Source organism: Rhinolophus ferrumequinum, chromosome 23, assembly GCF_004115265.2.
Source record: "Rhinolophus ferrumequinum isolate MPI-CBG mRhiFer1 chromosome 23, mRhiFer1_v1.p, whole genome shotgun sequence".
Classification (NCBI taxonomy): Eukaryota; Metazoa; Chordata; class Mammalia; order Chiroptera; family Rhinolophidae; genus Rhinolophus; species Rhinolophus ferrumequinum.
This window is the reverse complement of record NC_046306.1, coordinates 21161748-21184556: the sequence shown is the minus strand read 5'-3', so window position 1 is coordinate 21184556 and position 22809 is coordinate 21161748. Positions and strand designations below refer to the sequence as shown.

At 45.1% G+C, this 22809-nt stretch overlaps 3 protein-coding genes across 3 annotated transcripts in view; 1 reads left to right on the top strand and 2 right to left on the bottom strand.

Moving 5' to 3' along the window:
* Positions 1 to 22569, top strand: part of CHMP4B (charged multivesicular body protein 4B) — a 41705-nt gene extending 19136 nt beyond the window's left edge. Inside the window, exons 2-5 of the mRNA XM_033095225.1 lie at positions 17183 to 17360; positions 19204 to 19318; positions 20337 to 20463; positions 21695 to 22569. Of these exons, the coding sequence (XP_032951116.1) occupies positions 17183 to 17360; positions 19204 to 19318; positions 20337 to 20463; positions 21695 to 21759 (485 nt within the window). The 3' untranslated portion in view covers positions 21760 to 22569. The remainder of the gene's footprint in view (positions 1 to 17182; positions 17361 to 19203; positions 19319 to 20336; positions 20464 to 21694) is intronic.
* LOC117016124 (RWD domain-containing protein 1-like) lies at positions 1693 to 2402 on the bottom strand. Its single transcript, XM_033095224.1, is given in 2 exon segments — positions 1693 to 1871; positions 1874 to 2402. Coding segments are annotated over 2 exon segments (708 nt in total).
* Positions 2560 to 2791, bottom strand: LOC117016127 (40S ribosomal protein S3a-like). Its single transcript, XM_033095226.1, has one exon. The coding sequence runs from the start codon at positions 2789 to 2791 to the stop codon at positions 2582 to 2584; it is 210 nt and encodes a 69-aa protein (XP_032951117.1). The 3' UTR covers positions 2560 to 2581.
* Positions 22570 to 22809: the final 240 nt, after the last annotated feature.

Genomic DNA, 22809 nt, shown 5'->3' with positions numbered 1-22809 from the left:
GTGTCAGCGGCAGTACAGCATTAGTGCTTTGAGGCAGTCTTCAGCAAGGGGTGGTGCAAAAGCATGCAGAAGAAGGGTCCGAGCCCAGCCTGGGGGAGCAGGGTGGCTGAGAAACTGCTGCCTGGACAGCCCTACAAGACCAGGGGGAGCGAGCCAGGTGGAGGGTGAGAAAGGCATTTGTGAAGAACCGGAAGTCTGAAGAGGCTGCAGAGAATGAAACCACTGTAGGGTTTTCTGGGCAGGGGCGTGGAATGTTAAGGTCTGTGTTTAGAAAAACCACTGGTGACAAGTAGAGAAGGGACTAGAGGAGGCAACCCCCACCTGAGCCCACATACTCTCTCTCTTCCCGCTCCCTTCCCTCCCCCTCCCCCGCCCCCACAGCCCAACCCACAACCTTGTGAGCAAGCACCCAGCACAGTGCCCTTGCCCCCAGGAACACATTCCCAGCTGACCACGCAGGGCCCTGCCCTGGGCACAGTTCTCTTACTCCTGGGTCCTGATCGCTCCAGCCGCTGGAGGGACCCTCCCTCTGGATGCTGAAGAGCTGAGAGCTGTGGCTTAGGCTGACTATCAGTGGGAAGAGAGGCATTTTCAGCCCCTGAGAAGGGAGAGGCTGAAGTTGCTTGCCATGTTCCAACCTTGATCCAGGTCTGCCAGAACTGGGGCAGGGGGCAAAGGCTGTGGGAGAGGAGGTGGGAATTAACTGCCTGGCTCCTTAGACAAGGAGGGTAAGTATAGAAATAAGAGGCAAGTTCCCCCAAAGATGGGAAAGAGTGTGTGTGTGTGTACTGTGTGTGTGTGCCGCATGCGTGTGCAAGCGCGCAAGTGCACACAACCCCCACCTTTTCTCTCTTGCCTAGGTGGATCGGCAGGGTGTATGTAGGGGGAGACATGGCTCTGTTCTCTCTCTCTCTCTCTCTCAACATCACAAATAGGTTTTATTTGTCCACATTAAAAGTCTGAATTTTAAACAGATTCTTGGACTGGGGGCTCTCATCTCCAGCAGTGCATTCAGCTTCCACACCTGTCTCATCCCCAGTGGCATTTCCAGAACTGCTGCCTTCACCATGAAGTTCCATGAGTTTTCCCAATTCAAACTTGGGCTTCTTCAACATTTTTACTTTTCTAACAAAGACATCATAGAGCGGATAAATAGATGGGCAAGTTCTATGTCTTTTCCAGTGCTATCTGGGATCAATTTATTGACCACTTCTTTCAAGTCATTTGTCTGCACCTCTTGGGTCATTTGGATTTGGTGGACCTATTGATGCTGAGCCTAAGAGGTCTTCCGAATCTTGATTGATAATGTTTCTTAGCAAAACCAACACAGAATAGACAAAGCAAATAACTTTGGTAGTCTTGACATCAACATGAGTTTCAATCGCAGTCTGCCATTTTTTTGACCATGGAGCATTTTTTCCCGGGTAAGATCCATGCCATGGAAATTAGTCAGGCAGTGTTTGCGTTGAACACCCTCAGTAATTAGCCCTTCCTTCCTTCCTTTTTTTCTTTCTTGAAATTTTAAGGTCAATTTTTTAAGTTCAATGATGAAAGCTATTAGAAGAATGTTCTCCTAAAATTTTTTTTTTCTTAGGAAAAAAAAAGAAAGGAAAATCAACACCCTCTCAGCATAGCCACAGGTGCTGTGGCAGTCGCACCTCTCTGCAGACAGGACAGTCCATTAGTCCGTTGTCACTCTGGATCAGCAGGATTGTGGTCGGGATCGTACCCATCATCCTCTAGCTCCAAATCAGCCATTTCTTGGCACAAAGACTCATCTACTTCCACACTGTTTCCAGCGTCCTCCAAGAACTGGATATCAGATGTGGCAAGATTATGATCTGTTTCAAATAGCTGTTTCCCACTTAACTATTTTTTCCTGCTTCTTCTTTCATTTGTTTCTTTTTAATTTCTAAGAGTTCTGCATCAAACTTGGCCTTCCAACTTAAGAAATTCTCAGTTGTAACAGGAGTGCCATGAAATAATTGCTTTTTGGCTTCTTTTTTCTTTTCTTCTCTTCTAGTTTTTATTTGATCTACTATTTCATTTAATTTTTCTTGCACAGCTGTCACCAAACTAAAGGTCATCACCATACCAAGGTTTTCTTCCGCCTGTAAGGCTAATAATTTTAAAATGCCTGAGACATCATTATCCTCTAGATTTTCCTGGGGGAATAGTTCATAAAAGGGGGCTTCATCTGGGTGTTTTTCACTGTATGTAAACTTAAGAGTAGTCTGGACAGTTTTATCATTTTCTCCAGCCTCAGATGTCACAGTAACGGTGAAGCCATGTGGATTTTCTGATAATACTATGAAGGGATAGATGGACTCCGGAGCCTCCAGCTCGTTGCACTGCTCCTTGGGGTGATCTGTCATTGTGGCCCTCGGCTGCTGCCCAGGCATTGCCCAGACACCCAGGTGGCGCGCTGTGGAAAAGACCACGGCCGCAGTGGGACAGCGGGCAGTCGTCGGGTGGGCACAGGTGCAGAGTCCTCGACTGGGAGGCCCGGGGCCTAAAGCCAGGCCGAGCTTTAGCTTGAATTTTCTAAATGCAGTTTCATCATTCTGCAGATCAGCTAGACTCACTTCAAAAAAACTTGACCCTTGAGACCATCACGTGCAATTTTGCTTCCTTGAGTTCTCATGACTAGTATTTTTCCAATATTTCTTATATTGAACATAGCTGGTGCTTTCACATCATACCAACCTTTCTTAGAAAATGGGTTAACCACTTTCTTCTTGGCTCTCTTTCTGCTGTCTTTCATAAGGTGCTTGTTCTTACTGACTGCCATGGTGTTCAGAGGGCCAAAAGGTGGCCCTGTCCTCTTGAGATGTTTGCCCTTTGCCCTGAGATCCCCAGAACCTTTGCTGTATGTATCTCACCACCATGGGACAGGATCTGTGGCTGGGGAGAAAAGGAGAGAGACAGGTTCTCATGATTACTGGGAGGTGGTGAAGCTGGAGGCCAAATGAGTCCGGGGCTTGTGCTGCCTGGTGCCGCTCAGCCAAAAGATCGACATAGGAGCTGGGCCATAGAATAAGCGTTTATTATCAGAGCACTGGTGGTCTGAGAAGGCCCAAAACTGCCTTAACATTCTCAGATTGGATTTAAAGGAAAATCTGGGCGTTCCTGGGCTACGTGAGGGTTCCGGGGATCTGCATGGAGACCTCTCTGTGGCCACGTGATTCTCTCTGGTAGAGTCAGCAACCTGGGAACAATGATGGGATTAACCTGGAAAGAATGCTAGATCATAGAGATTGTGATCAATAAACAGGGAACTGGGTGGGACAGCGGACATTCTGAGCTCAAGCCAAAGGCGGTTGATCTATTAAGCTATAGGTAGGTCAAGTAAAGGTGAGGCCGGGAACAAGGAGCGGCCTGTACTGTGGGGGTGCCAGCCAGGCCCTGCTTCAGTAGGATGACCTTATATCATCCAAATCAGGACACTTGAGAGTGAAAGGGGGTGCCATAATTACTCTGGGACTGTCCCAGGAAAACCAGGACGTATGGTCACCCTACTCAGAACTTGGGGTAAGCAACCAAGCACAAAAGTTGCCAAGGGCCGAGAGTAGCTAGAAGAAAATACCAGTTCTGTTATCTTCGAGGGGAGGAAGATCTGTGCAGAGGCTGTTGCAGTGGGAAAGGCATAAAGGAAGCTGGGGCAGCAGGGCTGGGAGGTGGAATTAGTAAGGAATTAGTAGGAAGCAGACCTACAGAACTGGGTGGACCAGTCAAGAACTCCTGAGAGATCTTTATCACGAGGCCCTGGCTTTGGGAAATGTCTCCTTTTTCTCTAGCTCCCTTATTTTTCTCTTTAGGGGATAATTCCTTTTTGTAAATCCAGGAAGTGCTGTTTCCTCAGAAAACTACATGTTATAGTACATATGAAATTTTCCATGTTGTGTTAGGGATTCATGGACCCTATGTTGAGGGTCCCTGCTCCAGATTCTCTCCTCTGCTGATTTTCTGTTCTACCTCATTCCTTGAATTGCCCAGTTTTGTCTTTAGTTGCTATGATGACAGGATGCCGGCTCTTACAGGCTTGCCTTGCAGAAGGGGCTTTACTGACTCACATGACTGGGAAAGAGCAGGGTGGGGCTGGTCTCTGAATGTTGACTCATCCTTACTGATTTCCCTGTGAGTCTGGGGCATGACTGCCGGCTGCTCTGACTTACAGGTTTGGATCCTGGCCTGGGAGGAGTCTCTACTTCCTTTTACCCCCATTTCTCTTCTAGCATTGTTAGGAAAATCCCAGAGGAGGAATCTGATTGGCTGCTTGGGTCATGTGCTCATGACTAAACCAATCACCATAATGGAGGAGGCTCTTGGCAGCCCAGTTTGGATCACAAGCCTATTCCACCCTATGACCAAGGAGGCAGGGTCTGTTTGCCAAGGCCTGGGGTCTGAGTGGGTCAGTCCTTAGGAAAACAATTGCCCCTGAACTTTTCTCCTCCCTGGTGGAGTTCACGCTCCTGCTCATCCATTCTTTCCCAGCCCCAGCAGGGCTTGTGGGGAGGGACTAGAGACTGAGGTCCACCACTCTACCAGGCTTTCATTCAGCAAGGGTTTACTGAGCACCTTCATTCAGCAAGGGTTTACTGAGCACCTACTGAGTACCTGTACCTCCCCGGGCCTTAGTTTTCTCCTCTGTACAAACAAGGTCAGATTTACTCTTCCAAAGAGTGGGTTTGTCCAGCTACCTATCCCTCTGAGCACCTACTGTGTACCGAGGATACTGAGATGAGGCGACAGTCCCTCCGTCCAGGAGCTCACATTCGAGTCAGATTATAGGCCATGTGAAAATAGAGAGATGCGATAGGGTTCCAGGAACCTGAAGTCTGCCCCCATTTGGGGGAAACCAAGGCAAGGCTTTTTCCAGAAAAGTACCAGTTTCCTATGGCTCCTCTTGTCCCTTGCTGCCATTTGGGCAAGGAGGGTGATTTGTCTTGCAAGCCCCTCATCACGTCTCTGATTCTAAAAGGAGAAAAGGCTGGTTTGGTTTTCCCTCTTGCTTTGGAAAAACCCTGGAAAGTATTTTTCTGCTGGCATTTTCCCCCTCCCCACTTCCCCACAAACGACCCCAGCTCCCAGACCTCTGCTCTCATCTCAGTTGCCAGGGCGCTCTCATGCTTGCTCAGGCAGAAAGGGGCTCTTGTTGGCATGGATTCAGTTGGCAGTAGAGGGAAAAAAGCTAATCGGAAAAGAAACATTTCATCCCAGCCTGGGAACGGAAACCACGGGCAGGCTGTGTTTCCCTCTGTCCCAGCCAAGAACCTGGTCACCCCGAGTAAGCCCAGCTAAGAGCATCCAGCCTGGGGCCAGCAGGGTGGAAGGCTGGGGAGAGGACACCATCACTGCCTTTACTCCACTGGTGGGACCGGACCACACCTTCAGTGCCAGGCATAGCTACGTCCTTCTTAATAAATGTCTACTGTTTTAAGTAAATGATTTGATTAGAAATAGTGTAAATGGTACATAATTGGCAAAATGCCTTCCCTGCCCCCGTCCCTCCCTCAGTGGGCCTCCCAGAGGCAATCAATTACAAGGCCCAGAGACAGTCTCTATAAATTACAAACATATACAAGGTGCGATAAACAATACAGTGAATGTTTAAATAAAAAAAAAAACATTTATTACAGTAAAAGACCCATTGCCATTAATTCCCATCAAAATACTCCCCCTCACTTCAAACACACTTACCGTTCTTGCCACTTTCTGAAGCAGTTCTGGAAGTCCCCTTTCATGAGTGTCTTTAGTTGCGCTGTTCTGGTTGCCTCGATGTCCTGAATCAATTGAAAACATTTACCTTTCATGGTCATTTTGACTTTGGGGAAGAGCCAGAAGTCACACAGTGCCAGATCTGGTGAATAAGGCGGATGAGGACACGCTATAATGTTTTTATTTGACAGAAATTGCTGTACTAGAAGCAATGTGTGACACAGAGCCTTTCCATTGTGATCACAAAATACAGTGAATGCTGCTGCGGAGTGTCATCCAACAGAAAAGCAGGGATCTTCAATACGGGAAGTGGTGTTTGGATCCTTAATAACGGTGTGTGACACGTTTCAACTTGTTCCATGCAGTCAGTCAGGTGTGAGCTATGGTTGAGAGAAGGTATGTTTTAAAGTGTGCCGTAAATCATCCTCCATCGATGACAACGCTCCCTGTCACACATCTTCTGGTAATACAGCAATTTCTGTCAAAAACATTACAGTGTGTCCTCATCCACCTTATTTACCGGATCTGGCACCGTGTGACTTCTGGCCCTTCCCTAAAGTCAAAATGACCATGAAAAGTAAACGTTTTCAATCGATTCAGGACATCGAGGCTGCCACGACAGCGCAACTAAAGACACTCACGAAAGAGGACTTCCAGAACTGTTTCAGAAAGTGACAAGAATGATAGGATAAGTGTGTTCGAAGTGAGGGGGATTAATGGCAATATGTCTTTTACTGTAACAATTTTTTTTTTAAAGATTTTATTGGGGAAGGGGAACAGGACTTTATTGGGGAACAGTGTGTACTTCCAGGATTTTTTCCAAGTCAAGTTTTTGTCCTTTCAATCGTAGTTGTGGAGGGTGCAGCTCAGCTCTCGGTCCAGTTGCTGTTAGTTGCAGGGGGCGCAGCCCATCATCCCTTGCGGGAGTCGAACCGGCAACCTTGTGGTTGAGAGCCCACTGACCCATGTGGGATCGAACCGGCAGCCTTTGGGTGTTAGGAGCACGGAGCTCCAACCGCCTAAGCCACTGGGCTGGCCCTGTAATAAATTTTTAATTTAAACACCGTAGTCTTCGATCACACCTCATACCTATATATTCTCCTAACACACACATGCGTACATAGTAGCAAATAGATTACCTTTGAATCCTGTGCTATTTACAATTTTATGAGAAATTGTTTAGGTTTGACCCAGTTAGAAGTCCCTGAACGTCTCTGTCTTTATCATATGGATTTAGAGAAATGTAAATTCAAATTTCAGGTACTAATTTGAATTTTGAAGTCCACAGCCCCACAGAAAGACCTGGTAAGAATGATTTTCCCTTTTTGACCCAACCTCTCTCCCCTAAGACACTAGTTTCTCTGAGAAATGGCATCCCAACCACCCAGTTGCCCTGGCCAGGAACCTGGAATTTGTTCCTGACTCCTCCATTTCCTTACTTTGCACATTCCAACAGGTTTACAAGCCCATGGAGTCTTCCCTCCGGCTGCCTCTCAGGTTCATCCTCTTGTGGTCTACTCTGCTGTGGCCTTAGTCCAGGCCCTTGAAATCCAGACCCTCTGGATTATTACAGTGGTTGCTGGTTCTTTCTCCTGATAGCAGCCCCAAGGATCTTTCTGAAGTGCAAATCTGATCACTTTTCTGTCCTGCAAAGAATCTCAATGGCTTCCCTCTAACCCTGGGATAAAGTCCAGCAGCTCCTTTACAAAACACACAAGCCTGTTCTTGAGTTTCTTTCTAGGGCTTTTATCTTTCCACGCTCCCTCCCTCATTCTCTCATGCCTCACAGTTCCTCCTGCCTAGGATATGTCCTTCTTGGCTCTCTCTTATCCTTTGAAATGTGTGATAGCTTCAAAGATTAGCTTCCCCTCCTCTGGGCTCCCACAATGCTTACCTCTGTCATATCACATTGTCCATATCTCTGCTGGTTAGTGAGCTCCTTCATCCTTAGGCCTGGATGACTTTTGTCCCTGGTTCCATAGTTACGAACAAGGTCTTACTCCTGATGTAGTACAAGGAGCATGGATATAGGTCATTCAGGGAATTTGTCAGTTTTATCTAAGTGGTCACATTTATTGGCATGAAGTTCAAAATAGTCCCTTTTTTCCCTTTTACTATCTATCTATGGACTCTGTAGTGATGTCATATCTGTCATTTCTGATATTGGTAATTTTTTTCCCCTGATCAGTCTGGCTGGAAGTTCAATTTTATTAATCTTCTCAAAGAGCCAGATTTTAATTTCTTTGACCTTCTGTATATATTTTCTAGTTTAATGATTTTCACTTTGATCCTCATTCCCTTTCTTCTGCATACTTTGGATTTCATTTGCTCTTCTTTGTCTAGTTTCTTAAGGTGGAAGCTGAGGTCATTAATTTGAGGGCTTTCTTCTTTTCTAATGTAGGCATTTAGTGCTATAAAATTTCCTGTACTTACTGCTTTAAGTGGCATCCCACCAATCTTGATATGTTGCATTTCATTTTCATTCAGTTCAAAATACTTCCTAATTTCTCATTTCTTTTTTGACTCATGGGTTATTTAGTAGTATGTTATTTAGTTTTCAAATATTTGGGGATTTTCCAGAAATATCCTTTATGATTTTTAACTTAATTCCTTTGTGGTCAGAGAACATACTTTGTATAACTTGAATTCTTTTACATTTATTGAGACTTGTATTATAGCCCAGAATATATTGTCATGTTAAATGTTCTGTGTACACATGAACAGAATGAGTATTCTGCTGGTGGTAATAGAGTGTTTTACAAATATCAGTTAGGTCAAGTTTGTTGATTTTGCTGTTCAAGGCTTCTATATCCTTACTTATTTTCTGTCTGCTCATTCCATCAGTGTTGAAGAGAGGTATTGAAATCTGACTGTACTTCTGGATTTATCTGTTTCTCATTGCAATTCTATCCATTTTTGCTTCAGGTATTTAAAAACTCTGTTATTAGATGTATAAATGTTTACAATTGTTATATCCTTCTGATAAATTGACCCCTGTATCATTATAAAATGACCTTCTTTGTCACTGGTAATATTCCTTGCTCTGAAATCTACTTTGTCTGATTAATTAATATAGCTACTTCAGCCGTCTTTTGATTAGTGTAACCATGCTATATCTTTTTCAATGCTTTTACTTTTAACCTACTTACCTCTATATTTGAAGTGTGTCTCTTGTAGGCAGCATACAGTTGGGTCTTTTCTTTTTAATCCAATTGAACAATCTCTGCCTTTTAATTAGGGTGTTTAGAAAGTTACATTTACTATGATTACTGTGTTTCCCTGAAAATAAGACCTAGCCGGACCATCAGCTCCAATGTGTCTTTTGGAGCAAAACTTAATACAAGACCCGGTCTTATTTTACTATAATATAAGACCCGGTCTTATTTTACTATAATATAAGACTGGGTATAATATACTATAACATAATATAATATAATATAATATAATATAATTAATATAATACCGGGTTTTACATTAATTTTTGCTGCAAAAGACGCCAGCTAGGTCATATTTTCAGGGAAACAGGCTATTGATATGGTTAGATTAAATCTGTCATCTGCTCTTTTTTTTCTATTTGTCTCATCTGTTCTTTGTTCACATTTTTTTCTTTTTCTGCCTTCTTTTGGAGTGAGTGCTTATGATTCCGTTTATCTCCTTGTTGGCTGATTAACTATACCTCTGTTATTTTAGTGTTTGCTTAAGAGTTTTTAATAAACATCTTTAACTTAATTGTAGTCTGCTTTCAAGTGATGTTACTACCAACCCACGTATAGTATATGATCCATGCGCTCCTATTTCTCCTCTCCCGGTTTATGTGCTGTTGCCATACATTTTACTTTTACGTATATTCTAAACTCCACGCGATACTATTTTTTTGTTGTTGTTAAAAAGATTTAAATAATTAAAAAGCCTTATTATATGTTTGCCTGTGAATTTCTTCCTTCTGGTGCTTCTCACACCTCTGTATAGAGCTATATTTTCATCTAGTGTCATTTTCCTTCTGCCTGAAGGACTTCCTTTAAAATATTTTGTAGTGTGGGTCTGCTGGTGAAGAATTCTTTCAGCTTTTCTTTGTCTGATAAAGTCTTTATTTTGCCTTTGCGTTTAGAAAATTTCACTGGGTTTAGAGTCTAGGTTGGCAGGTGTTTTTTTTTCTTTCAGTTCTCTAAAAACAGTGTTCCATTGTCTCACTAGCATTGTTTCCTATGAGAAATCTCTGTCATTCTTCTCTTTGTTGCTTTGTATGTAATGTGTATTATTTTCTTTGGCTACTTTTAAGGTTTTCTTTTTATCACTGGTTTTGAGCACTTTTATGTGCTTTGGTGTAATTTTCATGTTTCTTATGCTCAGGGTTTGTTGAGCTTCTTGGATCTGTAGGTTTATACTTTTTATCAAGTTGGAAAAATATCAGCTATTTTTTGAAATATTTTTTCATCTACCTCTCTCCTTTGAGGACTCCAATTACACTTATAGGCTGCTTGGAATTATCTCACAGCTCATTGATGTGCTTCATTTTTAAAATTCTTTTTTTCTCTACATTTTATTTTGGTTAGTTTCTATTGCTATGCCTTCAAGTTTACTAATCTTTTCTTCTATACTGTCTAATCTGCTGTTAACCCCATCCCATAGTTCTCCTCTCTAGAAGCTCAATTCGGGTCTTTTTTAAAAATATCTTTTGTGTGCCTCCTTAATTTTAGTCTTTGCTACCTCTCCATCTGTATTCGTTCTGGGTTACTTGCAATTGATTGATTTTTTTCCCTCTGCATTATGGATAGTAATCACCCACTTTGTTGCATGATAACTTTTGATTGACTGTCCAATGTAAATTTTACCTTGTTGTGTACTGGCTGTTTCTGTATTTCTATAAATATTCTTAAGCTTTGTTTGGGCATAGTTAATTTTCTTGGTAACCATTTGTCCTTTTGTGTCTTGTTTTTAAGATTTGTTAGGTGAGCCCATAGCCATGTTTATCGAGTATTGGGCTAGTTATTCCCTCCAGTTGAGACAAGACCCTAAGACCCTTCTGAATACTCTACCGCAAGCCCCATGCATTATGAGATTTTCCAGTATGACTGAGGAGTAGGCACTGTAGCTAACTGGCCCCATGTGAGCACCTGGCACTGTTCTCTCTAATCCTCTCGAGTGGGTCTTTCCCTAGCCTCAGTAGTTTCTTCATACACATGCACTGATCCGTGTTCTGCTGAATACTTGCAGGGGACACTCTGTAGATCTCCAGGGTTTGTTTTCTCCTCAACCTCACTCTGCAGCTCTCTCCTCCCTGGTACTTTGTCCTGTGGACTCTAGCCGCATTCCTCTCCCCAGACTCTCAGCTCTATCTCGTCAGCTCAGGAAGTCTGCGTGAATTAGAGATACTGCTAATTCATTGGACAGGAAAAACATGAGTACTCAGGAAAAACTGTGAAATACTCAGGAAGTGTATTGATGTTAATTACATTTTCAAGATCATGCAGGGTCAATCAAAAAAAGCTTTTTGTGTTTGTTGCAGTCAGTTACTTACTGGAAATCTCAGAACTACGTAGGTTCATATATTGTTAGAGCTGGAAGAAGACCTTAGAGGAGCATCTGAGCCACCCTTCTCATCGCTGTCCCTAGTAAACACATAAGGGCTTTCTTGCCTTCTCTCTAAAATTTTCCCTTGCAGTGAGTACTGTATTTTTTGTGTATTTGCTGATGAAGTCAGCTGGGTTTCAGATTCTGCTTTTCTGGTCATACACAAGTATTTATTTTACCATGTCTAAATGGAGTGCATTAGCTCCAGGTCACGGAGAGCAAATTAGGGCAACAGGGAGGTACGTAACAGAGAAGGTGGCTGCACTGAAAGATGCTCTCGGCGTCGCTAGCCTGACTGAACTCTCCCACTGTGTGGGAATAAATACAGCGGTGTGGGGACAGCCTTTCCTCCTACCGGAGGAGGCTCCTTTCTACACATGAGCCGGAGACATTGTCTGAGCAGCGATGGACACAGAAACAGCCTCTGTCTGAGCTTAAAGGTGCTTTTTGGCTTCTGAGACCTTTGTGAGGGCCCTGTAGATCCATGCCGTTCCTGCCACCTTTATACAGGGTAGAGAAATGAGAGGCCAGCCCTGGCCTTGTCTTCTGCAGCCGCGGGCAAGGACAACTGCACCAATGTGGGCAAGTACTCTGGAATGAGGCAGACTAGCACCTCTTGTCCATTCATTTTTTCTTTTTCTTCTAACTGGTGACTTAGGAGAGCATTTTAGGTAGCTTTCCAGGTCTTTCATGTGTCAGCATGAGCTTTTAAATGGGGTTTGCAAAGGCCAGAGTTTGGAAATTGGATAAAAGAGCATTAGGCAGACTGTTTTCCCTATGTCGGAGGAACGGCTGGTTTATTTATAGCAACTTAATTTGGAGATAACAACAGTGGAGGTCGTGAAAAGAGCCCTGGGCTGGACCCCTGGGTTCTCGTCCTGATTCTTCCTCTAACTCGCTGCAGGAGCCTGGCAAGCTGTGTCACCTTTGCTGGGCATCATTTTTTCTGTCATCTAATGAGACTTCAGTATCTCCAAGAGTCCTTCAAGCCCCCTCTGCTTTTGGTGCCAAGATTGTAACTCTTTTGGTCAGGGTTTGGTGGGATCTCTAATGCCATGTGGTGCAGTGATGGTTACTAATAACAGTCCGTGCACTGTCAGTTCTTTGATATTGGTGGGGAACTTTGTTGTTTTGACTTTGGATCTTTTCTTGCCTATATACACAGGGCAGATGACAGGTGACCCCAGCAAGGTGACTAGTGGCTTGAGGGCCAGGTGTGGTTCTCTTGGCTGAGGGTACCCTGAATATCTGAGGTTTATTCATGGGCAGAATGAGCAAGGAGCATCTGAATGATTGTTCCCTCAGCTTCACTCAGCTCCCTGCCTTGACCAGGCTGCTGAGGGTTCTTCAGAATTCTCACTTAGTGTTGCATTTGTGTGTAAGTGTCCTCTGGGGTATGTTTGTGTTTGCCATGTAGTTCATGCTGAGAGTGGGAAAGAAGCAGCACTCTCCTCCTTCCCCCTCAGCCCTTCTTTGTAACTTCTGCTAGATGAATTCAGACGTAGAATCTTAGGTCTTTGAAAGAACTGTAGACACCATCATTCATTTAGTGAGAGGGTGTTACTGGGCCTTCCTTCCACCAAAATGCCTGAATCTCTATATGAGTAACGAGTGTCCAGTTAGGACTTCTTAGCGCCTGTTGAGATGTCCTAGGCTAATGGCCCCTGTAGTGAACGCCCCCAGATCGGGGCAGACACTCTTGCCTTCCTCAGCAGCTCTTCAAAGAGAAGTCAAGTCTGCCTTTGCCTAGGAGAAAGGAATGTGCTATCTAGTTGTATTGAACTGATGGATTCTCTGAAAACGGATTCCGTACAGTTACTAATAGATGCCCTGCAGGACTTTCTGGTCCTGGGAGAACGTCTTTTCCACTGGTCTCTCTGCCTCTTAGGGTATCTCTTCTATATTTTTCCTCCAAATAGCTGTTTAGAATGTCTAATGAAGCAACTGTCTGGAGACCAATGTTTATTTCAACATGGTTGGAGTTGTTTTTGCTTCAGCTTTCAGAGCCAATAAAGCTGGTTATTAGATTCTGTGATTGCTGCTGTAATTACTCTCTTGGAACCAGCAAAGGCATAATTAAACATGGAGATTCCAAGGATTATTTTTTTCCATCTAAAAGCAGCTTCTTAAACTTTTATTGGCCAGAGTTAGATTTCAATTGTTAAAGCCATTGTGCTTATAAATGACACAGGTTCTTTGGCAGAAAAGAGATTTCTTTATATGCCCCTTCTTTGAACATTTGGTTTAGATGAACTACTTGTTAACCCAGGACTTGAGTTTTTCCCCATCCCCCCCCCGTTTATTGAGATATAATTGACATATAATATTGTATTCGTTGTAGGTGTATAACAATGATTTGATATATATAGTATTGCAAATAATGATCACCACAATAAGTTTCGTTAACATCCATCACCTCACATCGTGATGAATTGTTTTTTCTTCTGGTGAGAATCTAGTACTTGTTTTTTCAATCAATGGTCAGGAATTTGGAGAAGTGTAAGGCAAGACAGTAAGCGCTGGTACATATTTACGGAAAACATTGGGCTTGGCCCTTGACTTTGGCTACATATAAAAGCAGATTTCTATGGTCAGAAATAAGGTTGGGATGGAGTACGTTTTACTTTAAGGGTAATAGTATGCGGGCAGAGTGGCATTTTCCTCATTTAGTTTGCCCTAAGCTATGCTTCACCCTGGTGTCACACGTTTGTAAGATACAGAGTGGTTCAATGCTGTGAATGTGTTTACACATATTCTTGCAGCCCAAATGCTGGCTCTGTGTCACATGTAAAGGTTATTTTACTCATGAACCATGTATGGAAGGGGGAAATTAGTCGTGTACCCCTTCTCTTTGGAGTTCTCATTCAGTTGAGAAATACACACAGGAGTTAGATTGGGGAAAGCAAATCACCTGTCCCTGCCAGACCCCATCCTGGAGCTCACTGCAAGGAGGGGAAGACACTGTGAACTCTGCAGGCTGGAGGGGCGGCGCTGGAGGGCCAGGCTGTTTGCTCGGGACTTTTCCTAGTCTCAGAGAGGGCACACCTTATGGTGAGGCCAGAGGGAAGGGCAGGCACTTGCAGAGAAGTTCCTGTTTTATGAGCCAGGAGGGATGGAGGGAAAGAGTCCTGCCAAATGTTTGTTTTAGTCCGTGTTTCAATGAGACGTTACTATTTCTCCCTTAAGTCAGAAGTACACAGGAGGTAAAATATGGGTGCACCCCACACGAGGTATCCTGTATAGAATATATGAAAAAGAAAACGTAAAAAACAGATGAAGTTGAAGATTCGGCTTAATAATATATTAAGTACTTACTGTGTACTAGTGATTGTGCTGGATGTTGGTCTGTAAAGATGAATGATATAAGTATTAGGTTTATATCCCCGCTCAAGAAATTGCGCGTTTTGCAATTATTTTTAACCTTTTAAACCGCAATCACTTGTGCACCAACCTAATATTTCATTCATGGGGGGACTCTTGCTTACCTCCCTAGTATGCTTGGGTATTTGCTTCCAGATAGATCATTTATTGCTTGGGGGATTTTAGAAGTAGGGTGAAGATCAGAGAACTATAAGATTGGCATACAAGGAGTCACTGCCAATTGGAAATGTGTCAGAGAGAAAGTTAAAGTAGTTCTAAATTAATGATGTTAATAGGGAAAGAATAAATTTGGTTCCTGCTACATTCAGGACACTGAAAAGCAAGGCAGATGTTTGTTCTTAATTGTTTGCTCTTGAGAACTGCCCCAGTCACCTGCCATTGTTCTGAGCCTGTGTGGGAAGAGCAGAGGCTTACGCAGACCAGAGGTTCAGCCCTCTCCTCCCCACCTAACAGCAGCGTGACTTGGATGAGCCGCTTTTCCTTTCTGATCCCCAGTCTCCTTGTTAGTGTGGATCTGGGATCTCTGCCCCATGACTGGGTTCGGGAAGGAGGAGGAGGTTAAAGAGGAGGATGGGATTGCTGCAGCCGCTTGCTTGCTTACCGCGCAGAAAGTGCTCAGAACTCCTTGTTGAATCTGGACTGGTGGACAAGTCGTTACAGGCTGGGCTATGCCATGCATGGTGGGGATGGCTGGAGAGGACCCGGGAAAGCAGTACCTGTGGGACATTGGCCTGCGAAGCCTTGAGAGTCACTTGCTGATGGGGATGTGATTGCATCGGTTTCTGTGGAAAAGCATCAGGGCACCAACCAAGGAAGTCACGAGGAAGCAGCCCAGGCCTGGAGCACTTACATCCCAGGACTCTTCTCAGGATATCCTCCCTCTGTCGTGACGGTCAATGGCAAAGGGATTCAGACCTGGTCCTGAGCTCCCAGAACCTGGCTTGTGGCCAGAATCCCAGTCCCTTGCCTCCTGCAGGACCTTACAGGCCACGTTCAACCATGTGGAGGTTTTGTCCTATGGGCCAAGGGAGCTGTGAGGGTTTTTAAGCAAAGCGGTGACATGGTTAGATTGGCACTTCTTCTTCTATGTTCCCACAGTCCCCTTGACACTCCCTCCAGGGCAGGATCCTACCTTTCTCATTAAGCGAGAGGCAGAAGAGAAGCCTGTTTACCCTTGGCAGATGGTTCTCAGGACCCAGTCCTAGGCTGACAGGGAGTGTGACCAGAAGGAACAGGGACTCTACTGATGTGACATAGGGAGAAACCATAGCCCCGTGGGGGAGGTGTTTGATTGTCGCCTACAGCCTGCAGGAGATGGCTCTGGTCTGGAGTCTGGAGACCTGGGGGACACATGTGCCTGGGTATATGTGTGTCCATATGTGTGTGAGACCAGTGCTGTCTAGGTCCTGGTGGGGGCTGGTCAGCTTCCCTGACTCATTTCACTCCTGCTTGAGTCTGTGTTGAGCCTCCTTCCTGGCTTTGTTACCCGTCTAAGAGGTGTGCTACAGACCGTGTTTAGTGTAAAGAGGGGAACTGAGGCAGGAAGAGGGAGGAAGCCTGGGTTTTGAGTAGAAAGATGCGGTTTTGCCCCTTGCTCTGCCACAAATTCACCTTGGTCAAACTGCTTGCCCTGACTGGATCTTAAAAACAAGATGATCTCTACAGCATAACATGCCAGGAGATGAGGTAGATGATGACACTGACGTGACCAAATGGTCAGACGCTAGATTTGTCCCTGGCAGGGAGTTGTCTGTATTTTGTTGTGTTTTCTATGATGGAGAATGCTCTAGTAACCATCTTCAGACCTGGGGCTCTCTGCTTTTGTTGAGTATATTTCCAGAAGGAAATTACTGGTCAAAGGGCAGGGACATCATTATGGGTGTTGCTGTGTGTTGCCATGTCACTTTTCAGAAGCATTATAACCACTTACAGTTGTCAGCTGTGGGTGAGATAGCATTTTAACTCTAACTGATCCATGATCAGGAATAGGCATTATTTATTGTTTTTGTCATTTAGTTGGCATAAAATGGCACCTTAAAATTGCTTTATCATAATGAGAGCTGCTGTTTTTTGGGTGTCCACTGTTTACTGTTTTGCTAGGTGCCTACATATATCACCTCATTTAGTCCTCACAATGCACCTGTCAGGGAAGCCAAGCAGCTCACCTAAGTCTGCGAACTGGCGTTTGAACCGGAGGCATTTTGACCTCAAAGCACATTTTTCTCTCTCAATGGTTCTCCATTCTTTGATGTGTGTGTATGTGTGTGTGTGTGTGATATTACCAGAGAACGTGAACTGTTGCTTGTATGCTTGGTTACATTTTGAAGTATGTGAATTTTGTCTAATTTTCTGAGAAAAACCGAATATGCTCTTTGTATAGAAGAGATTATTAATCCTCTGTTGTAGTGGAAGCAACTGAGGTGCATCCATTACAAGTAGGGAGGAGACGCAAGTGACCTCTAGGACATTACTGTGTCTGGCCTCTCTGAAACCCTGTGTCCTCCCCACGCAGCGGCCCTCCAGGCACTGAAGCGCAAGAAGCGGTATGAGAAGCAGCTGGCGCAGATCGACGGCACACTGTCGACCATTGAGTTCCAGCGAGAGGCCCTGGAGAACGCCAACACCAATACGGAGGTGCTCAAGAACATGGGCTACGCCGCCAAGGCCATGAAAGCCGCCCACGATAACATGTACGTGGCCACTCCCGGGTGGAGGGGGGCAGCGCGCGGCGGGCAGTGCTGGCCCGGGAATGCTGCCAGCCCAGGCCCTGGCCTTGGGCAGACCCCCTTGACTTATCCGTTCCAGCACCTGAGTTTGTTTTAGTTTGCATTCTTTTTGGAACTCCTCCTAAAATGGATTGTGTATCGTGCTGCCTTCGGAAGCAGATCTCGTGGACTGAAACAGGGTTACTGTGATGAGCATAGAGTTCAAGCTGGAAAGATCCTTAGAAGGACCTCCCTCTCACTCGGGCCTCTGCTGATCAAGGTGGGGAAGCCATGTCCCAGAGAGGGGAGGTGACTTGCCCTGGGTTATGTGTGAGCTTGGATAGAACTGGGATTGACACCAATGCCCATGACTTTGTCCTGATGCCATCAGGGCCCCTGAAACGTGGTGCATCCAAGGGCTTTGGAACTCTCTACTTTTTTTCCCCCTTGATTCATACTGATCATTTATTTTTTTCATTGTACCATTTTTTATTAGTTTCTGGTGTACAAAACAAGATAATGATTAGACATTTACACACCTCACAAAGTGGTAACCCAAGTCTACTACCCATCTGAAGGATCTCTCTATTCTTACAAATGTGCTCTTGGTGGAAGTTTCTGCCTCGCCCCTTGCTCTCAGGCTTTGGCTGTGATATTGACAGTGTTCTTGATTTCAGCAGCCCCTCCTGAATGTGGCTACTATCCCCCCATATACAGTGGCCTAAGAAACTGGGTCACCAAACTTGTTTCACTTGTAATTAAAGGCCAGGGTGACACTAGGCTCCAAATGAGGTCCTGTCCCATGAACACAATTTTGCATGTGCTTTAGTGCTTGGATTTGGCAGCATATGTTTGGGGGTGCTTGGAACCCTTTTTTTACTTCCTTTTGAGTACCCAACCATGCTGTAGAACAGGGGTTGGCAAAATGCAGCCTGTGAGCTTGCCATCTATTTTTTTAAATAAAGTTTTATTGAAATAACTTGTGCCCATTAATTTACATATTTTCTATGGCTGCTTCTGTGCTATACAGCAGGGTTGAGTATTTCCAGCAGAGATTGTGTGGCCCATAAATTCTAAAATATTTACCATTTGTCCCTTTACAGGAAAAGTTTCCTGATCCTTGCTCTAGAAATGTGGGGTTGCAGGAAAAGTAGCCTTTAAATAAGTGAGATGTTTGTCTGAGGGTGGGTTTTCAGCGGGCTGAGCTTCCTAAGTGTGGTGCGTGTTTGTTGTTTCTGTTTTCTCCAGGTTGCCTAGCACAGAGCGCATCTCAGTAAATACTGTGCACACTTTGAAGTCTCTGTGTATATATTATATTGATTAATTGTATGTTTGTACAATTGAGATTGACAGTGTATAGACAATAGTTCTGCATGTTTGCCTTTGGGGTCTAGTAGAGAAGCCATGAGTGGATTTAAGTAGATGGGAAGGGCCTGTCAAGTGGCATGGCTACATTTTATGATCTGTGATTTTACCTCCTCTGTACATATTTGCCCTTGAGCTTGAAGTAGAGCTGTTGGCCCAGGAGTTAAAGTCCCTTGGTCTCATGAGAGCATGTAACTGTGGCACCAAACTTTGCTAAGCCTTATTTCCTTAGGATGTTGGGTTAGGTAACGTCCAGGGACACTTCCATCCTTTTGATTCTGTGATTCCCTATTTTAAAGGGGAGGAAGGAGACAATAAAGACAAAAAAGTAATTCCTCACAGGGAGTAATTGTAGGGTGGAGCTGGGAAGCAGATTGTATGGGGCAGGGTTTCTGCTCCTGCCTCACAGACGCTCTTTACACAGACGGATGGTTGATATGACATCTGTCCATTTCATTTAAAGGGACATCGATAAAGTTGATGAGTTAATGCAGGACATTGCTGACCAGCAAGAACTTGCAGAGGAGATTTCAACAGCTATTTCAAAACCTGTAGGGTTTGGAGAAGAGTTTGACGAGGTGAGTGGTTTCATGCAAATCACCTAAGTTTCACAAATGACACCGCTGCCCTTTGATGTGCTATTGACGGCTCTCTGGCAGGGAGTATGTAGTCTGGAAATTACCAGTTCTTAACCCTCCAGAGATTTGGACATACAAAGCGTGGTATTAACCCTCCCTAATTCTTGAATTTGGGGGATGCTTTCACTGTTTGGGGTAGAAGCTTAGGTGGAGCAAAGAAACCTTAGTTGGGACCCCTTAGCAGGTTTTAGGTCAATAATTGGCCCACCTTTCCATGGTGGGCCCCAGACTCAGAGCTGGGGCAGCTGAAGTGACCATGCTGTGGAGGAGTTTACAGGATTTGTCCTCAGACAACTCTGACCTGAGCTAAAGGTGAAGCCAACGAAGGAGCATTTACATCTGAGCCCTGAGGGATCTGTCTGGAATTTGGCCACCTACCAGTTTGTGCTGTAGCAAGTAGGACTCTGAGTCTCTTAGGTTTTTAAAATACAGTAATAGGCCCTGTTGAAGGTATTTCCTTCTGTCTTAGAATTGAGTCCACTGAAGGTCAAGCCCTCTCCACTGAACCTGATTCTTTGTGTTCTCTGATTCCCACAGCATAGCTGATAAAACAGCTTGCGGCTCTTACCCTTGGCTGCCAGCACCAGGGTTCTCATGTTTTCACACTAGAGGTTGATGGACTAGTCAAGTTAAATTCAATTCAGCAAGCATTCCTGCACATTCACGTAGTGCTCCCAGTACTGAGATTAAAAAACAGAAATGAAAAGATTCGGGCCCTTCTCTCAAGGTGCACACAGCCTGGTGCAGGATGCATATTTCAGTAACTGGTCGGCTGTGTGTTCTCTTCACCAGTGGAGGCATGTTTAGGGCATTTGAGTCACAAAGTGTGGACCTGGGATTCCTCTCCCCTTGACCTCCTCAGAAGGGGTATGTGTCCCCTAGCCATCAGGCAAGAGGTACTGCTGAGAAGGCTGGGATTCCCGGGGGTGTCTCTCATTCTTGTGCTTCTTTTTACCAGGATGAACTCATGGCAGAATTAGAAGAACTAGAACAGGAGGAACTAGACAAGAATTTGCTGGAAATCAGTGGACCTGAAACAGTCCCTCTACCAAATGTTCCCTCTATAGCCCTACCATCAAAACCCAGTGAGTACTTCTTATCGAGTCATGACACACCCATGACGCCACATGGTGGGTAATCGTGGTCGGTTGGCCTCAGTTTGGGTCCTGAGTTGCCTAGGGTTAAGAACCTGGTGGGATCTGTTGTGACGGCCCCAGAGACAATGTTACGTGCCCATTCCCAGTTTGTCTTTAGAACAGCGTTTCTTCAGCTCGGCACTGTTGACAAAGCCTTGTCATTCTTTGGTCCGGGGCTGGGAGGGCGGCCTGTCCTGTGCACCGTAGATGTTAGTAGCACTCCTGGCCTCTGCCCACTAGATGTCAGTAGCACCCTCCTTCCCAAGTTGTGACAACCAAAACTGTCTCCAGATGTTGCCAGAGGTGCCCTTGAGGATGAGGTGGGGACCTCTGGTAGTACTCTAGAATGATTTTCCCTGTGTCACCAAAGAAGAGAAAATTCGAGGCACTGGGAGAAGGTGTGAGAGCTTACTTCCAGGACAGCTCTTGCTCCCTGTCTAGAATCTTGTGCTGTGCACACCTAGAAAAACCCAGGGCCTCAGAGGCAGTCACGGTGGGATAGAAACAGCGTGTCTTTTTTAGAGACCTGGTTCTAGAAAACCTTCATTTCTTTCTGTTGGCTCCTTTCCCTTCCCTCCACCATTATTTCATCCTTGGGCAGAGGTATTCCACACAGAGCTAGAAAAGGTGAAGCAGTTTGATTTGGCACGGAGAGGGCACCCAGGGAGCAGAGTGTGACCAAGCTGGAATCACCTCAGTCCCACATTTCAAGGGGGAAACAGCCCCTCGAGTCAAGTCAGCTGCCCAGGGTGGGGTACGGACACAGGGGGTCCCAATGCTGTCCAGCAAGCCCCCTACGGGTATGGAGAGGTGGTTCAAGCCACTTTACAGGGGAGATGGGGCTGGCGAAGATTAGATCTCTTCTGGGGTTCCCACTCTCCCCCACCGTGGGTGCTCAGGGACTGAGGCCTCACCTGCTTCCTGACTCTCAGTGTGGAATCCTTTCTTGGCCGTGCCCCCCATGGGTGGAATGGAGGTGCTGGGGCAAGTATGCCTGGTTATCTGGAGTTTTACGTTGCAGCTTTTAGGCACAGAGAGAAGCAGTCTGCTGATAGCCTGAAGAGGTGGCTGCAAGGGCAGGGCTGTTTTGCAGACGCCATGTAGCACAGCCCTGGCACCCAGCCAGCGTTGAGAGGACTGCAGCCAACTCTCCTAAACTGCCTTTTCTTTCGTCACATAGCCAAGAAGAAGGAAGAGGAAGACGACGACATGAAGGAATTGGAGAACTGGGCTGGAACCATTTAATTGATCCAGCGCGAGCTGGGCCCAGACAGACTCTGGTGGCCTGCACAGCGGGCAGACGTGTGTGTGTGCGTGTGCGGGGCAGGCAGGACACGGTGCAGGCAGGTTCCATCGCTCTCGAATCTCCCTCCAAAGCAGTAGGGCCACATCACTGCTCATTCTGCATAGCATGGTCTGCACCCAGCAAGGTGGGTGGGGGGAGGGGTGGGGGGTGGGGTGGGAGGTGCCTGCTGTTTATAATGTTGAAATTCTGTAAAATAAACTGTATTTGCAAATCCAACATTGAGCTTCTGGACTACGCTAACTCCACTGCTGAACCTCAATGGAAAGGGTCTACCGTTTGCAGTTGAAATGATCTGAAAATGTAGTCTCTGTCCTTTTAAGTCAATTGACTTGTCGCACATCTCTTTGTAAGACTTGTATGGTCCTGGCAGAAAAATCGGTTTTTAAAAGCCATAGATAGGCTTTGTCCTTAGCTGTAATAATGCATCTGATGTTGGTTTCCTCGAGAGCTGTATTTCTGTCCATCACCTGTGTACTGGCCCCTGTGTTTCCTACTCTAGCCCACTCCTTATTCCCACTCCCCTGGTCTTTTGGACTTTGTGACACTAATTTGAAATGGATGATATTCATTTGAGAGCAAATGAGATTGTTAGAGTTAAATTCCAGCTATACATTTTTCTAACATGGCTCTAAGGTCCTTGTTGCTGTTTGTGATAACTGATAGATAACTCATTGGAAACATGTGCATACATTTATATTCAGATGAAATTATGGTTTGCACTGTCTATTAAATATCTCGATTAATTTTCATACTTTGCCGTTGTGTTTAATCAATCTGTCATTTGCTTTGGGAGTTGACCTTTTCCAGGCTAGCATGGTCCAGTGGAGTCTGGAAACATATGGAAGATTGGAGCATGACATATCAACAATTTGAACCAGAGCAGAGTGTGTCTTCCTAGAACTGTGTTTAGGCTCTGAAAGCCACAGATCTATAGCCTTCGCTTGGGGACCCTCTGGGAACAGTTCAGGAGTGAGTTGGTTCTTTGTAGC